Source organism: Nelumbo nucifera, chromosome 5, assembly GCF_055504915.1.
Source record: "Nelumbo nucifera cultivar China Antique chromosome 5, China Antique-T2T, whole genome shotgun sequence".
Classification (NCBI taxonomy): domain Eukaryota; kingdom Viridiplantae; phylum Streptophyta; class Magnoliopsida; order Proteales; family Nelumbonaceae; genus Nelumbo; species Nelumbo nucifera.
Window position 1 is genome coordinate 23,407,356 of NC_142653.1, and position 14,179 is coordinate 23,421,534.

A 14,179-nucleotide genomic window follows, 5' to 3' on the forward strand; every position below is an offset into this window, starting at 1 on the left:
CTCACATTTCTTGGTAAATGGTTGCAAGTCATTAGTGAGGTATAACATTATAAGAAACTAAAAGGGAAGCACTTGTTGGTCATACTGAGCAATTCTGATAATTCTCTTACCTTAATGTTTAATAAAGGAGAATAATAACTACAATTGAGAAAAACTAGACAATCTGAAAAAGTGTTCATCTTTTATTTATTGTTCTTTTTCTCCTCAAACTAAGAGGAAACATTACATAAAGCACTTGTTGATTGTTCTGAAAAGTATGCCAACATATACAATATATGCTACAAAGAACCTTTAATCTGTATGATTGGGCTAGAGTTGTTTCCCTCAAAAATAAATAAATAAATAAATAAAATTGAAAATGGAATGGCTGATATTATGGTCTATAATAATCTATATAAACCATGTACATGGTTTGCTATCTTCCATCTGTTCCACCCATGGAAAGTCTTGAGAGAACAAAAATGCAAGCCGAAGAAACTAGTACAGCTCCTGCAAAACAAGCCAGGTCTACTGGAGTAACCAAAGGTACACTCTTGAACTTCTCCAACACCCCCACTTGAAGCATCATTAGCACTGCATGCCCAATTCTGGATTTTGCCTGTGATATACAATGTATCTCCATCCATGCTGGAAGCATCTGAAAAATACATAAATGATCAAGTCACAGTAGTTAGCTCTGACTTCATATTATCATGTAGTAAATTGAACCATAAATTGTACATGCTTTACAGATATGCATCTATTATGTAAATACTAATCTTCTAATCTTTTATAGTACACTATGAAGTGCACGAAACATGCATTACTTGCATTTCATACTTTTACATATGCAGATCTGACTAATAACCAGATATGGATATGAAATATGCATGTATTCAGTATAGATCTCCAAGGAAACAAGCTGACCTTGAGGCGGAAAAGCCCAAACAAGTTGGACCCGGAAAGTAAAGCCCCATTTCCTTTCTTCATGTTGTTGGTGCCCACAAACAAAGCATATAACCCAACACCCAAAGTAAGCATGGCTGTTCCTACAATAAACATATCTGTTAAGAAAAACCATTTGTCAGCAGTCAGGAAACTAACCCAAGTATAGTAATAATAAACAATAATAGAAGTGGTAGTAATACCTATGGCTTCAATTAGCAGGTTTATCACATGTCCTTCATCTGCTTTTTTGGACATATTGTAAAAATACTGGAAATATGATTCCAGAACAAGGAAGCAGCCCTGCAATTGAAACATCGGAATAAAAATCTTTATCATAATAAGAAGGGTTGACATTCTCGAATGGTTTGGGAAAGTCAATCAATTTCTTCTGTAGGGGAAAATATTTTACCTCAACAAAGCACAATATTGAACCAACCAAGGATCCCATGACCGCCAGCAAGGAGAAAAATCTACAGTCAAGGATTACCTGCATGGAGTATTGATGAACAAATGAGGAAAGTCCTTGCTTCATTTAGAATTCTTTTTTTTTTCTTTTTTAGTATCATTTTCTTTTTGGAAATTCAAAGCCGAAAAAGAAAAATGACTCCTCAGGAGCATATCATAGCAGGAATCCTCTGGATGAGAACTAGGAGAATTGTGGGGGGGGGAAGATTAGATTGTACCTTCTCTATGAGCATCTCGGCCTGAAGTTTCCACGATTTCCTCTTCACCTTCACAGCGGGTTCTAAGATCCTGAAAAGTACGAGCTTGACATCTGCCACCATGGAAGAGAGATGGGCTCCACTGCTGGTCTGTGGTTGTGAAGATACAACGCTCTCCGAGGCCGTGGATGCTTTTGTTGCAACCTTGGACTTCCTCTCACCATTATTGGAAATTCCTTTGTGTCCATTAGCCCCCGCCTTACTTAAACACCATAACGACGTGGGTGGGTGACTGTTTAAATTAAGAGAAGAAGGAAGAATGAATCGGCGAGGGTTGGAAGAGCGAAGCAAACTACTGGGTACCGCCATTTTTAGCGCTGTGGTGTGGTGTCTCCTCTCCTCTCCTCTCCTCGGGTCTGAACTGAACTCTGTAAGTTGTTTGCACAATGTCTATTTATATCCTCCGACCTCTGCCACGGGAGGGGTAGACTGGGAAAGAGCGAAGAGTAAACGATGAGAAGATTCGCGGCATATTAGCTGGGGAGTGTCGCGACATGGCTGCTTTTTCTTTTCTTGGAGAGTTTGGTTTGAAGTTTGAACCAGAGAAGGGCCAATGAAATGATACACGTGACGCTTTTGTAATTTCGTGATTCGTCAGCGTGTGGGGCCGCGATCGTTTTGAGCCAAACACGACTGGGCCTTTATTTGGTCATCATTGTCGCTCATGAATCACCTGATTTGATTCTGTTTCGAAAAGTCGGAGCACGTGTTCACTTGTTCCCCGTTCCCTCTCCCAACTACGAAGTCTACAACAAACAAACAATGTGATTAATATGGGCTTAAGAGCTACAACCAAACATCGCCCTAGCATTCACCATATCTTTCTGTTCTGACTTCCTCCCACTTGTGTAATTCGCAGGTTCATGTTGCAAAGTCCAAATGCCGGAAGGTGTTGGCTAATATGACTTACGCCCAAAAGAAGCAGCTTCGTTTCTGCAAACTGCATAGTCGTATGTCAACAAAATTGGGCGCTACTGGTCGAATTGCATATACCTAGATCCGAATTTGATTCTTTAAGCTATGTTTGGTTTGATAGAAAAATGAGAGAGAATTAGAAATTTGAGCAGAAAGTTCTAAACAACTTTGACAAATTTCCTTATGAACTTTTTCTCAATTGTTTGTTTTTCTTATTTTTCTATCAAGCCAAATGCAGCCTTAATGTTTGGTTCAATTTAGGTCAGACCCAAATCAGAATTGAATATTTGAATATTTTTAATAAATTGAATATGAATATTATTAATATAATCGATAAAACAATCCTAAATGGTTTGATATTTCTATATCATAAATAAAATGATTTGGAAATAACTTCATGGAAACTAATTATCAAAAAAAAAAAAAAAACTTCATGGAGAGTTTTATTGTCTTTTCTTTTGAAGCCGACCACTTGAAGAATTAAAATAACTCTTTGGTAGGCATTCATGCTAACTTACACTTACTAGCGTAGAGCACATTCTATGCATGTGAGTGCATAAACCATATATGATAATATTTGGAATTAACTTTTATAACCTACATAAAATTCAAGACAAATATCCACTTTATAGTATAAATTTATACCAGTGTGTATGATTAAATATTAGTGGTTTTTTTGTGAAACCAATTAAATATTAGTGGATTGGAATAATAGATAAAGGTGAATCCATAATCTGTTCAAATTATCCAATTATGAACATATCAAATTTAAATAATCTCAATGGGATAATACTAGAGTTCAGAGAAATGGATATGCTATTTGCACCCTTAAAAGAAACTCAGTTACAGTGCACAAGGCCAACCCTCCTAAATCCTAATAGATAGCAGGTTGGGATCTCTTAATGCCAATCCAAACCCATTTTCAATTCAGTTTAACTCAACCCTATTTTCTTACATTGTATTTGACAAGTGGCATCACCATTAAAATGCCAATATGGACTATTTTGGGGAATAATTGATGATTAATAATAGGACGACGATTGGATAAACCAAGGCTTTCAAGGCTTTTTTTATTTGGATCTGGGTTTTACCCCAAATCCGGAATTTGTGCCACTGCTGACTGGTCAAATCACATTAGACCCGGATAGTGAATTATTAACCCACGTTTTTGCCATAAGCACCTTGACCCGCGTTATTTTTGTCCAAGAAAATTGCATTTGGTGACCATAAACGCATGTCCCAGAAAAATGGCTCAATCTCCCCATATTTTTAAGGCAACTTTCATACAAATAATTGATAACAGTGCCAAGCGAAAAAGCCCGTAGACAAATTCTTAGAAAGAACAAAATATACAAAATTAGTGAATAAAAGAGAAAAAAGGAATTTCTGCAAATGACAAATGGTGAGTTAAGAATCACCAACAGAATAAACAGCAATCTAATGCCAGCTCCATCCACCAAATAAGAGTGAAAAAGGCAGGAGGAACGCTTAAAGAAAAGGGTGAAGTGTCAGGGATAGCACGACCGGAGAAAGCCGCAAAAAACGGCAAAGCCCCAAATAACTGCATCCGTTACCATGGAACTTGTTGGTGAACTGCAACTTCCACCAAATCAGTCACCAGGAATCTACAACTGCAACTGCCACCAAGAAACTGCAACCGCCACCAAAAACTGCAACCAGCAGCGAAATTACCCCTTGTACCAATACAGCAATGAATTTGGGATTCGGGAAACAGCCATGGATGGCAATCAAAGCAGCGATCGTGGCCACCGCCCAACAAGAAAAGACTGAAGAGCTCACCACCTGAACCAAGTCCCCTGCACAGCAGAAGCAAAGAAAAGAACAAAAAGAACAAAGTAACAAAAAAGAACTGAAACAAAGGAATGGAAAAATCAGAAGGGCGAGAGGAGTTATAAAAGGGGAGAAGGGGAGAAGAAAAATAAGAGGACTAGAGAGAACAAGGAGGAGGAAAAGAAGAGGGAGATGGGGGGCTCCCCAAGGGGAACCACCCCAGTGGAGCGAAGGTGGAAGAGAAAACCTCTGTACAAAGAAGAAAACCTCGAGAAAGGTTAGGGTGGGCGTTTTAAGAAACAGCGTTTAAAGGCACTTGCCAATTCAGCAAAGATAAATGCTTTATGAACTTTTGCTGTTTGGAAGGGCATTTCAAGAAATGGGCATCTAGGTGATCCAGTGTGGCACTTTTCCTTGATATTTGGGTGCCATCGAATCGATCCAATGGTCGAAATACAGTTAACTTGCATATTTTGAGATCCAACAGTTGATTTTGGATGAAAATCACATTCAACAGTCAAAACGACAGCAGTGGATGTATGGGTGCCATTGAAATGTTTCAATGGTCCAAACTACCCTCAATGGTTGTTTTTCTCCTTTGTGACTTACAATTTCAATGAGGCTGATAAAAGAGTCTAATGTCCAATAATAGGCAAATTAATTCCTCTCTCATTTTCCCTTTAATTTTTGTTTGTTTATTTACTCTCTTCTAATAAATAAAGGAAGTGCTTGCATTAGATGGGCGTGGAGCACTGAAATTTGGATAATCTAGGGTTGATTCCACATCACATTCCAACACTTTTTTTTTTTTTGCCATTTTTTACTTCCAGGGAGCTATAAACCCTTGGCCTCCACTTTCTTTGCAACCTCATTGCTGGACCCAATTTTTTCAGCGTCAAATTCACGCCATAGCTCTGCCTCTGACTCTGAATTATACAAGCTGATGGTTCTAACCTAAGCTTCTCCCCTGGGAAGATTCAACTGGTTCCCCAAATAGTGTGGCATATGGAACTTATCCTGTTGGACCCAATCACTAATGTTTTTTGATGTTGCAGAAGAAACAATTGAGGAGTATTGTATAATAGTTAGTTACATTTGTTCAACAAATTTTTATCAGCTAAGAATTTCCTCAATGACTTTGTGGCGTTCAATGTAAGATAGCATCCAAAATTCTAGCACTGAGGGCTGTCGATGGCAGGAAGAATCGCCCATAAGGTCGGTGCACGAGAGAGACTTGCGTCAAGGTATAGATCTGCAAAAATATGAAGAAAATGTGGGTAATGACGACAATGGAAATAATACAAGGTTTAAGCCTTTCAGGTTGACGATGGCTCTTACAGGCGACAAACGATGGCAGCAGTTCTCTACAGACAAAAAAAATGGATTCTCTTTGCATTAGGGTGAAAAGCATTTATTCTTCGTGGCCCATGATGCATGGGATCATCTTACTCGAACCACCACATCGGCACTACATCCTCAAGAGGTTTCAAGAAATGTCATGCTCTTGGGGAAAGCAAGAACTTATCGCTACCCCCAAGTCCCTAACATCTCCGGGCATACAGTTTTTTATGTTTTTTTAATAAACGGCTGAACTAAACAGTGTTTCTATCAAGTGGATGTATCGGGGTCTGACCGGTTCAGGGGATGAAAGGGTCCTAAACCAACTCTTCTGAACCAGTTTTAAAAAACAAAATATAAAAAATTTACAAAAATTTTATGATATATACATATATATATATATATATATATACTCATTTGAATGATAAATTTACAAAAATGTCCACTCTCTACCGATTTATTAAAGATGAATACAACACATTTGGTAAAAATAAACAAACAAAAAGACAATTTAAGAGTCAAAAACAACTCTAAGGCTGCATATGGAGATAATGTAAATCAAAATTGATATAAATATTTACATTGGACTAGTTTTATTGGCATTTGGAAAGAGTGTGTAAATCAAGATCATTTATAGGGTTCAATGCAAAACAGCATCAATGTACTTTTACACTGACGACATTTTACATCCATCCCAAACACATCCTAAAATTTATTAATCTGCAGTGGGAGTATAGTTCTATCATTCACTTGTGCTCTGTGCGGATTTCAAATCAACCCCCCCACAAGACTGCAGTGATGTGTATCTAACAGCCAAAAGCCAAAACACCAAAAACACACAAAAAACTCATTTTGAGTTGATTTCAAAAGCTCAAAATGAAGCTTTTGGCATCTTAAGTGTTTTATTGCCACACAGAAAAACAGAAAAAGACATGTATCTACCAAAATAACTTGGGGCTACTCAGATCTTTCATGTAAAAACTTGATCGTCTTTTAACTGTCAAAGGTACCAAATTAACTTCTCAAAAAGACTTGCCAAACGGGCCTGTGAATTCCAGGTACATATCTTTACCTTCATAAAGCTATGAAAGTAACGCAATAGTGCCAAGAACAATGTAAAATAATTACTGATTTAGGCTAGAATGTAACAGATCTTTGAAGATAAGCAAAGTTTTCACAAGATAAGCCAAGCATTGCTTTAAAGCTCAAATCATTTCGCACAATCGTGAATCAACAGCCTTAACGGGCTAAAAAACCTAGATGAATATGTCACTCGTTTGGATAAATTTTAGTATATGTTTGAAAATTAGAAATCTGCATTGAACATGTCCGAATTTTTCAAAAATAATAATAAACTCATTTATTTACACTTAAAACGTTATTAAACACTACGCCTTGCTTGATTTTGCAATTCTCTATAGTTGGGTAAAATGCTGATGTGGCGCTATGTAACAAGATTTATTACGCCCACAGTTCCAAAGACAAACCCAAATTTTAGGGGGTACAGGGGTACAACTTTAAATTTCCTTCCACAACTTTTGATTTCGTTGTTCCAAATGGGTTGTTTGATTCTTTGTAAATGCCAAAATTAGCACTAAATACGTTTGTTCTTGTAAAAACTACTTGTTTCGTTGTAATGCAGATTACAGATGCACGAATACAGGATTCAAGATTCATAAAAGAGGAAAGACAATGAAAAGAAGGCAAGGAAAACCTAGTTAAAATGGAGGGTGTAACTGAAATCGAGCAAGTAAAATCAATCGAAAGTTGAAAATGGAGGAGAAAGATGTAGCTCAAAAGTGCTTGAAATGTAATCATGGGAGATGAGGATCAACCCCTCAACAACTTAACAAGAGAGTTAAATTACTTTCTCATCATCGCCACAACATTCCCCTCGCCTTCTCGAAGTGAGAAAACACATACTTGAGAGACACCCAAGGAAAAGGAGGGAAATTTCGAAACCACAATAGGCCTGATATTTTGATTCAAGCAGACACAATCTTTTACTTGTTGCATGAAACAAGATTGGTACAACTAAAGCACTCAGATTTAAGAAAAGGAATGTTGACATCGAGTAAAAGATGTTGGCATTCAGAATGAGTAGGAGGATTTATTTCAATCATTAAATATCAGAAAATATGTAAAGATTTTCATCATCATGCCTCTTCTGTCCTATTGAACTGAGAACTTAATAAAACAAAAGACGCAAAAAAAAATTAAAAAGGAAAAGAGAAAATCAACCAAAACCTAAATTTAATTACAAAAACACAGTCGAAAACCCAAATCATGCTTCACATTTCTTTTGTTGCAAAAAAGAAAATAAAAGACGCGGCATCAGTAAGGGGTTTCTCTCAGACAAATGCCTCGATTTGTCGTCACGGGAGAAAGAATGGAATAAGATCAGACTCGTCATCATTTTTGCTCATCACTGAGAAACCCCCATCTCGCATGTTAAAATTATGAAGAACACAAATCAAAACGATCATTACCACCTGCATTCTCCACCAACAGAGTACAATCCCTAAAAAAAACAATATGGAAAAAATGCTATGGGAAAAGGAAAGGGAGAAATAAAAGGAACATTATTGATCCAACTCCCAGAGAGACAGAGGTCCAGATCGAAGAAATCAACCAGCGGAAGAATGATTGCACAGGAAATTTCTAAAGAGCTAATGAAAACGAAAATAGGGTTGAACCCAGCATCTTTGAGAAGGTATGTTGGATACAGCCAATCCATTGCCATTGCGTTTTATAGGCGTATGATTTTAGGGTTAGGGTTCTCTTTCGCTTAAATTACATAATTACCCCCATCGCCCATCGGTGGAGGCTTTTCCTTTTGTATGGCAAAGGGTGGATTCGAGCTGATCCAAATAGTACGAGGTTCGGGCTCGAGTTCAGTTCGAGACAAAAATTCATAGGTTCAAGGTCGATTTAAGAAAAATGTTTTATAAAAATAAAAAGTTATATATAAAAATATTTTTTATTTTACCTTTTTAAAATTAAGAATTTTTTATGGGTAAATGATAAAGACTCCCTTGTACTATGGGGTCTGTGATAAAGACACCTTTATATTATGACCTTGAGACAAAGATCCCTTCCTTCTGTTAGTCTTTCCTCCAAAAAAGCCGTAACGATATTTTTTAATCCTTATATTACCCTTTTAATAATTAATTAGATGAGATAAATACTGTTCATCTTCCCCATATGGATATTTCATCAAACCAAAGCCGATAAGAACGGAAGAACCAACTCCTCTCTTTTCACCAAAAGAAGAAGAAAATAAAAGAATTCCTCTTCTTTGCCAGCATACTAATACTAGGATTATAGTTCCTGATCTGGGTTTTCTAGAATGGGGAAGGAGAAGCTAATGGAGCAGATAATCCAGCTGAAGCTCACATCGAAATCACTGGTTAGGGAAGCGAAGAAGTGTGAGCAGGAAGAGAAATCAGAGAAGGCCAAAGTAAAGAAAGTGATTGAGAAGGGCAACATGGATGGCACAAGGATCTATGCTCAAAACGCGATCAGAAAGTGCAATGAACAGCTCAACTATCTGCGCCTCGCATCCCGCCTTGACGCTGTAGTCGCACGACTCGAGAGCCAACGCAACCTGCAGACAGTTGGGAAGTCGATGAGCGGAATAGTGAAGTCACTTGAAGGGGCGCTTTCTGTTGGGAACATGGAGAAGATATCTCAGACCATGGATCGATTCAAAAAGGGTTTTGTAAACATGGAGGTGCAGGCTAGTTTCATGGAGAAGTCAATGGCGGGCACCACAACTCTGTCTACTCCTAAAGAGGAGGTGAGGTCCTTGATGCAACAAGTAGCTAATGATTACGGGTTGGAGGTATCTCTGAAACTCCCACAGGCTGGGAATAAAGCAGTTGAGTTGAAAGAAAAAGGAGTAGTAGTTTCCAAGGAGGAGCTGAATAGGAGACTAGCAGACTTGAAAGCCAAAGGCTAATCTCTCTCTTTCTCTCTCATCAAATGATAAAATATGAGCATGATCATGTTTGAGTTGTTTCTAATTTTCTATGTTTGTTAGTATCTTTAGAATGGATTAGCAAATTAGCAATCAAAAATTCATTTTTATAAAGCAATTTTATTATATTAAAAAAAACAAAAAAAAAAAGCATTCAACGAAGATGGGGGCAAAATACAAGGCAACATCATTGTTGGTTCTCTTCGCTATGGGTAAGATGCTCGACGAGCTTGTTTCAGTTGTTTGATTGCAGAGTCTCGCTCTTCTTCTCTCACTGCTGACTTACTTGCTTTACCTTTTTCTTCTTCTCTTTCAATACTTGGAATTTTTGTTAGGATTAGTTGTGGCTTTTGAAGAATCTCTGAAGCTCGAGACTATAATTGGTATCGATCTCGGGATGACTTATTCCTATGTTGGTGTCTACCAGAATGGACACGTTGAGATTATAGTGAACGATCAAGGAAATCGGATCACCCCCTCATGGGTTGCATTTACAGACACTGAGCGTCTCATTGGGGAGGCGGCCAAGAATCAAGCGTCTCTCAATGCCGAACAGACCATCACCATCTTTGGTGTTAAGAGACTTATTGGGAGAAAGTAAAGAAGAGAAGAAAGGGAAAATAATAGGTTAAATAGGTTTTAAGAGAAAAAGGGCAAAAAAAGAAAATAAAAAAGCTTAGTGGGGTATTTTGATAATTTAATGCATTCCGTCATCTGACTTAACGGTCAAGGGGGGTCTTTGTAATTTACCCTATTTTTATTATATATATTATTTTCTATAATATATGTATATATATTCGAGCTCAAACTCAGTTGAAACCAAGCTGAGCGGATCTTTTCACGAGCTAAGCTCAAATAGCTCGTGAAGAGCTCGACTCGTGGCCACCCCTAATGGCAATTGGCAAAGGCAAAACAAATGGAACCAGTTAGACAGATTAGGGCTACAACTTAGGTCAGGTTAGCCCAAACACAGACAACAAAAGCCTTGGATTTAAAAGATCAAAACACTTGTATAGGGCTGCAATATGGGACGAGTTAAGCCAACCCCAACCTAAAAAAGTTGGGTTGGATCGGGTTGAAATGACTCTGGATCTCTTACCTACAAGAACTCTACCCATGCTTACCCACAAAACACAACCTCCATGCATTGGGAACATCTCCATGTACATAATAACATGTTAGAAGATGAGATGTTTCCCATATGTTGCTGTGGTGTTATGTGGGTAGGTGTGTCTGTTTGGGAGCTATTTTAGAAAAGTAACTTAAAATAATTTCATTGAAAAGTGTGTTTTTTCACTCAAGTTTTCAATCCGTCGTTGACCCAGACGATTGAACCATTTAAACCATCACCCGCTTGTAGTTCTGGTTCTAGCAAAGCCTAATCTTCCACTAAAAACTATTGGTAGAGTCAACAAATTGTCAACCCAAACGGTTAAACCATCAAACCGTTCAACCCAGTTAGCAGGTGACGTTTTTCACTTTTAACTTTGCCTAATTTTTTCCCTTATTTTAGGTTTAAAAATTTTAAAATTTCCAGCATGTCCTAGATTTAGCTCGATTCCTTTTTTCATTTTATCTCTTTCAATCCGTTTGGTTGCTGAGAAGATGGGATGGGAAGAATCTTTAGAAAATATTCTAGTTTTCTTGTGTTTGTTTTGAAGAAAACATTGGGATGGGACGAGAAAGAAATGTGACGTGGGTTCTCAAGATTCTTTGTGCGGGGTCACACCAAAATGGTGCGACCCCATTAACAAGGGAAAGTTGGTGAGAAAACTTTGTCGAGAGCGACAAATCCAAGCATCGCGTACCTCTCATGTCGTCCAATATTCTTCTCGTCGACACCATCTCCGATGACTTCTTTGGAAGGTAATCTCAGATCTGGCTTCCTCTCGTGATTACCATTTGTTTTGGTACCATTTTTATATCCTTTCATTGAATGAATTTCCATTCGAATCTCACCGTCTTCTACCTCTATCCTTGTTCATCTAGATGAACCTCCATTGCTAGAAAACACTTGAATTGCCGTTCAAGATGTTCATTTGAATGGCAGAGCTCCAGATTTGGCTTCCGGCGTTTGCCTCGTCCAAATTCGGTGTTTTCCTTGTACCAAAATGTTCCAATCTCTACCGACTTGTGCTGGTATGGTGTTTGCCGTTTTTGGTACCTTTTTTCTAGCTTCCAACTGTCGACATTTTGTTATTTCGATTCCAGCTTCCGTATCTTTGTGTTTAGAGACCAATCTCTACCGTTTTTGTGTTGTATTTTTGATAGATTTCGGCATTTTGTTATATTGATTTGCATTTATTTTATTCTTGCTCTGTTTTAGGTCATCTCAGGGCAAACTAAGGGGATTTCTAGGCCGAGGTATCACATATCTTGATATTAGGTATCACCCTGATATCTATTGATTTTTAGGCCGAGGTTTCAACAGTTTTTCTTTTTTCTGTTGATTCTTATCTTTTTAATGAATTTAACTTCATACTCTAAGCATGTATCTGTATTTATTTTTTTATTTTTTCATGGTGATTCTTATCTTGTTAATGCAAACAAATCTATTTTTCTCATCAACCAAATACTGGAACTGGAAGCAAATTCTGTAGGATGGTGGGCCTTAACAAATAAACACAGTAACAAAAAATTAGAAAATATAAAAATGAAATTATGGCATCCTAGAGTTTCAAGAATTTGAGGGAAAACTTGGAGGTATTTTAAAAATTAATATTAATATTTAACTTAGAGATATTTTATTAATTTACCATTGAATTTGGAGAATTATATGCAAACTCTATCCCTTCCCTGTCCTCAGTTCAGGATAAAAACATTTTCTCCATCCTTAATTTGGGACAAAAATATTTTCCCTGTCCTCATTTAAGATTGGAGAAAACCTGCCCGGAAGGGCCCCGATTTTATGGGAATATTGTCATCCCTTTAGCTCTCCTATTTAATGGATTATTCACTTTGCCACACTACACCACTTACTCGTCATTAATGTTATGGTTTTAAAAACCGGACCGAAAATAAAACTGTTTTGACCACCAATTCCAGGGTCAAATGGTCCGACCATTTGGTCCAATGCTGGGTCAAATGGTTTTAGGATCCAAAATCAAATCCAAATCTATAACCGATTCCCAAATCAATTAGTCTGACCACTCGGTTTGGTCCAATTTTTAAAACCATGGTTAACATCATATCAAGTGTATCTGCAAGGAATTCACAACCGAGAACAAGTTGGCAGTGACTGATATCAAACAGGTTGTTATCCATATACTCGCGTGAACCTAAAATGTTCAATCTACATGGAGGCTTAACCAGCTTCTCAAAGCTGAGTTCAAATCAGCCCCCCACAAGACTGCCCCCTACAATGTTGCACAGCATATCCCCACTGTGTATTGGAAACATCTCCCAATGATAATACCAAGAATAATGATGTCATCATCGGGAGATGTTTCCAATACACGATGGGGATATGCTGTAGGACGTTGTGAAGGGCTGATTCTGTTTCCTCAAAGCCATTACTACTTTGGAATACTTAAGACTAACCATCTTATACCTTAACATTACATTCTCCCAATGCTCAGCTCTGTAGTCTGTACCATTTTAATCTCTCAAGAAAAAGCGGGAATAAACAGTTTGATAATAAAAGTGCTGAGACTTGAGTGTATATTTCATAAAGTTCAGTGTACCCAAGTGTTGCATTTAAAAGTTCACATAATCATTACCTCCAAAATACAAGATACCTATATGCATTTTACTCATAAAATAAATGATTTTTTAATTTTCAAATATTTTCTAAAACATAAAGAAAAAAATTGTTTGATCAATGAGTTTAAAAAAAGATCACTGATAGATCCATTTCTAGTTCATTCTTTCCTACCATAAAAATCATTTAAAACATATAGAAAATCATTTATATTTTTTATTAATTTTGTAATGATTGTTAGAACAATCTATAAAAAGTCCACAAAAAAGAAAAATCAGCATTTTTTCATCTATGTCTAGGGTTATTGCTATTTGTCCGATCATCCACATTGGTTGTATCGTTGTCCACCCATTTTACGCACACACCTTTGGATGCGGATACAATACACTGTGTCAAGCTTATCATGTTGATAACTTTATTTTAAGCTTTCCCACTTGTAATGATTTCAATAAGGAAAAAGGAAAGTAATTCATTCCATTTTTCTTGACAGTCTCATATAAAGAAAGAGAGAGGCAAAAAAGGTTTATCACAAGAAAGTGATTAGAAGACAAAAACTATCAATTATCTCAAAAGGAGGCCGAGAGAATCCTTTCACCTCAATGCACAAAAACAGACCTCCTTTTCTTCTCATTTCTCACATGTTAATTGTAAGTTAAATTATTAAAAATATAAAAAAATATAAAAGTTCATAATAAAATCCCCTGAGGTCTTGTTTTCTCTGATAAAACTTATTATTACTACGGCAGTGTTTGGTTGTAGTGCAAATAAATTTGCTCTAGTATAAATGCATGGAAGTACAAATGTAAA

The 14,179-nt window shown here is 37.1% G+C and overlaps 2 protein-coding genes and 2 non-coding genes across 4 annotated transcripts; 1 reads left to right on the forward strand and 3 right to left on the reverse strand.

Moving 5' to 3' along the window:
- Positions 1-164: 164 nt before the first annotated feature.
- LOC104595815 (uncharacterized) lies at positions 165-2,051 on the reverse strand. Its single transcript, XM_010256722.3, has 5 exons — positions 1,611-2,051; positions 1,337-1,414; positions 1,128-1,227; positions 907-1,043; positions 165-637 (listed from the first exon to the last, which is right to left on the reverse strand). The coding sequence occupies exons 1-5, from the start codon at positions 1,956-1,958 to the stop codon at positions 416-418; spliced, it is 885 nt and encodes a 294-aa protein (XP_010255024.1). The 5' UTR covers positions 1,959-2,051; the 3' UTR covers positions 165-415.
- A 5,733-nt stretch (positions 2,052-7,784) lies between these two features.
- Positions 7,785-7,858, reverse strand: LOC148791293 (small nucleolar RNA Z105). The gene has a single exon (XR_016076833.1). It is a non-coding gene; the product is annotated as a small nucleolar RNA Z105 (small nucleolar RNA).
- A 181-nt stretch (positions 7,859-8,039) lies between these two features.
- On the reverse strand, positions 8,040-8,127 carry LOC148791294 (small nucleolar RNA SNOR75). The gene has a single exon (XR_016076998.1). It is a non-coding gene; the product is annotated as a small nucleolar RNA SNOR75 (small nucleolar RNA).
- Positions 8,128-8,894: 767 nt separating this feature from the next.
- LOC104595818 (ESCRT-related protein CHMP1-like) lies at positions 8,895-12,760 on the forward strand. Its single transcript, XM_088888507.1, has 3 exons — positions 8,895-11,538; positions 11,662-11,811; positions 11,999-12,760. The coding sequence occupies exon 1, from the start codon at positions 9,043-9,045 to the stop codon at positions 9,652-9,654; it is 612 nt and encodes a 203-aa protein (XP_088744633.1). The 5' UTR covers positions 8,895-9,042; the 3' UTR covers positions 9,655-11,538; positions 11,662-11,811; positions 11,999-12,760.
- The last annotated feature ends 1,419 nt before the right edge of the window (positions 12,761-14,179 follow it).

What these genes read in the sequence shown, in the direction of transcription:
- LOC104595815 (XM_010256722.3), bottom strand. Translation starts at nt 1,958, where the DNA reads ATGGCGGTACCCAGTAGTTTGCTTCGCTCTTCCAACCCTCGCCGATTC. An exon ending in CAATATTGTGCTTTGTTGAG is followed by an intron (nt 1,228 to 1,336) that starts GTAAAATATTTT and finishes TTTCAATTGCAG; the next exon opens with GGCTGCTTCCTTGTTCTGGA. An exon ending in TTGGGCTTTTCCGCCTCAAG is followed by an intron (nt 638 to 906) that starts GTCAGCTTGTTT and finishes TGTATTTTTCAG; the next exon opens with ATGCTTCCAGCATGGATGGA.
- LOC104595818 (XM_088888507.1), top strand. Translation starts at nt 9,043, where the DNA reads ATGGGGAAGGAGAAGCTAATGGAGCAGATAATCCAGCTGAAGCTCACA.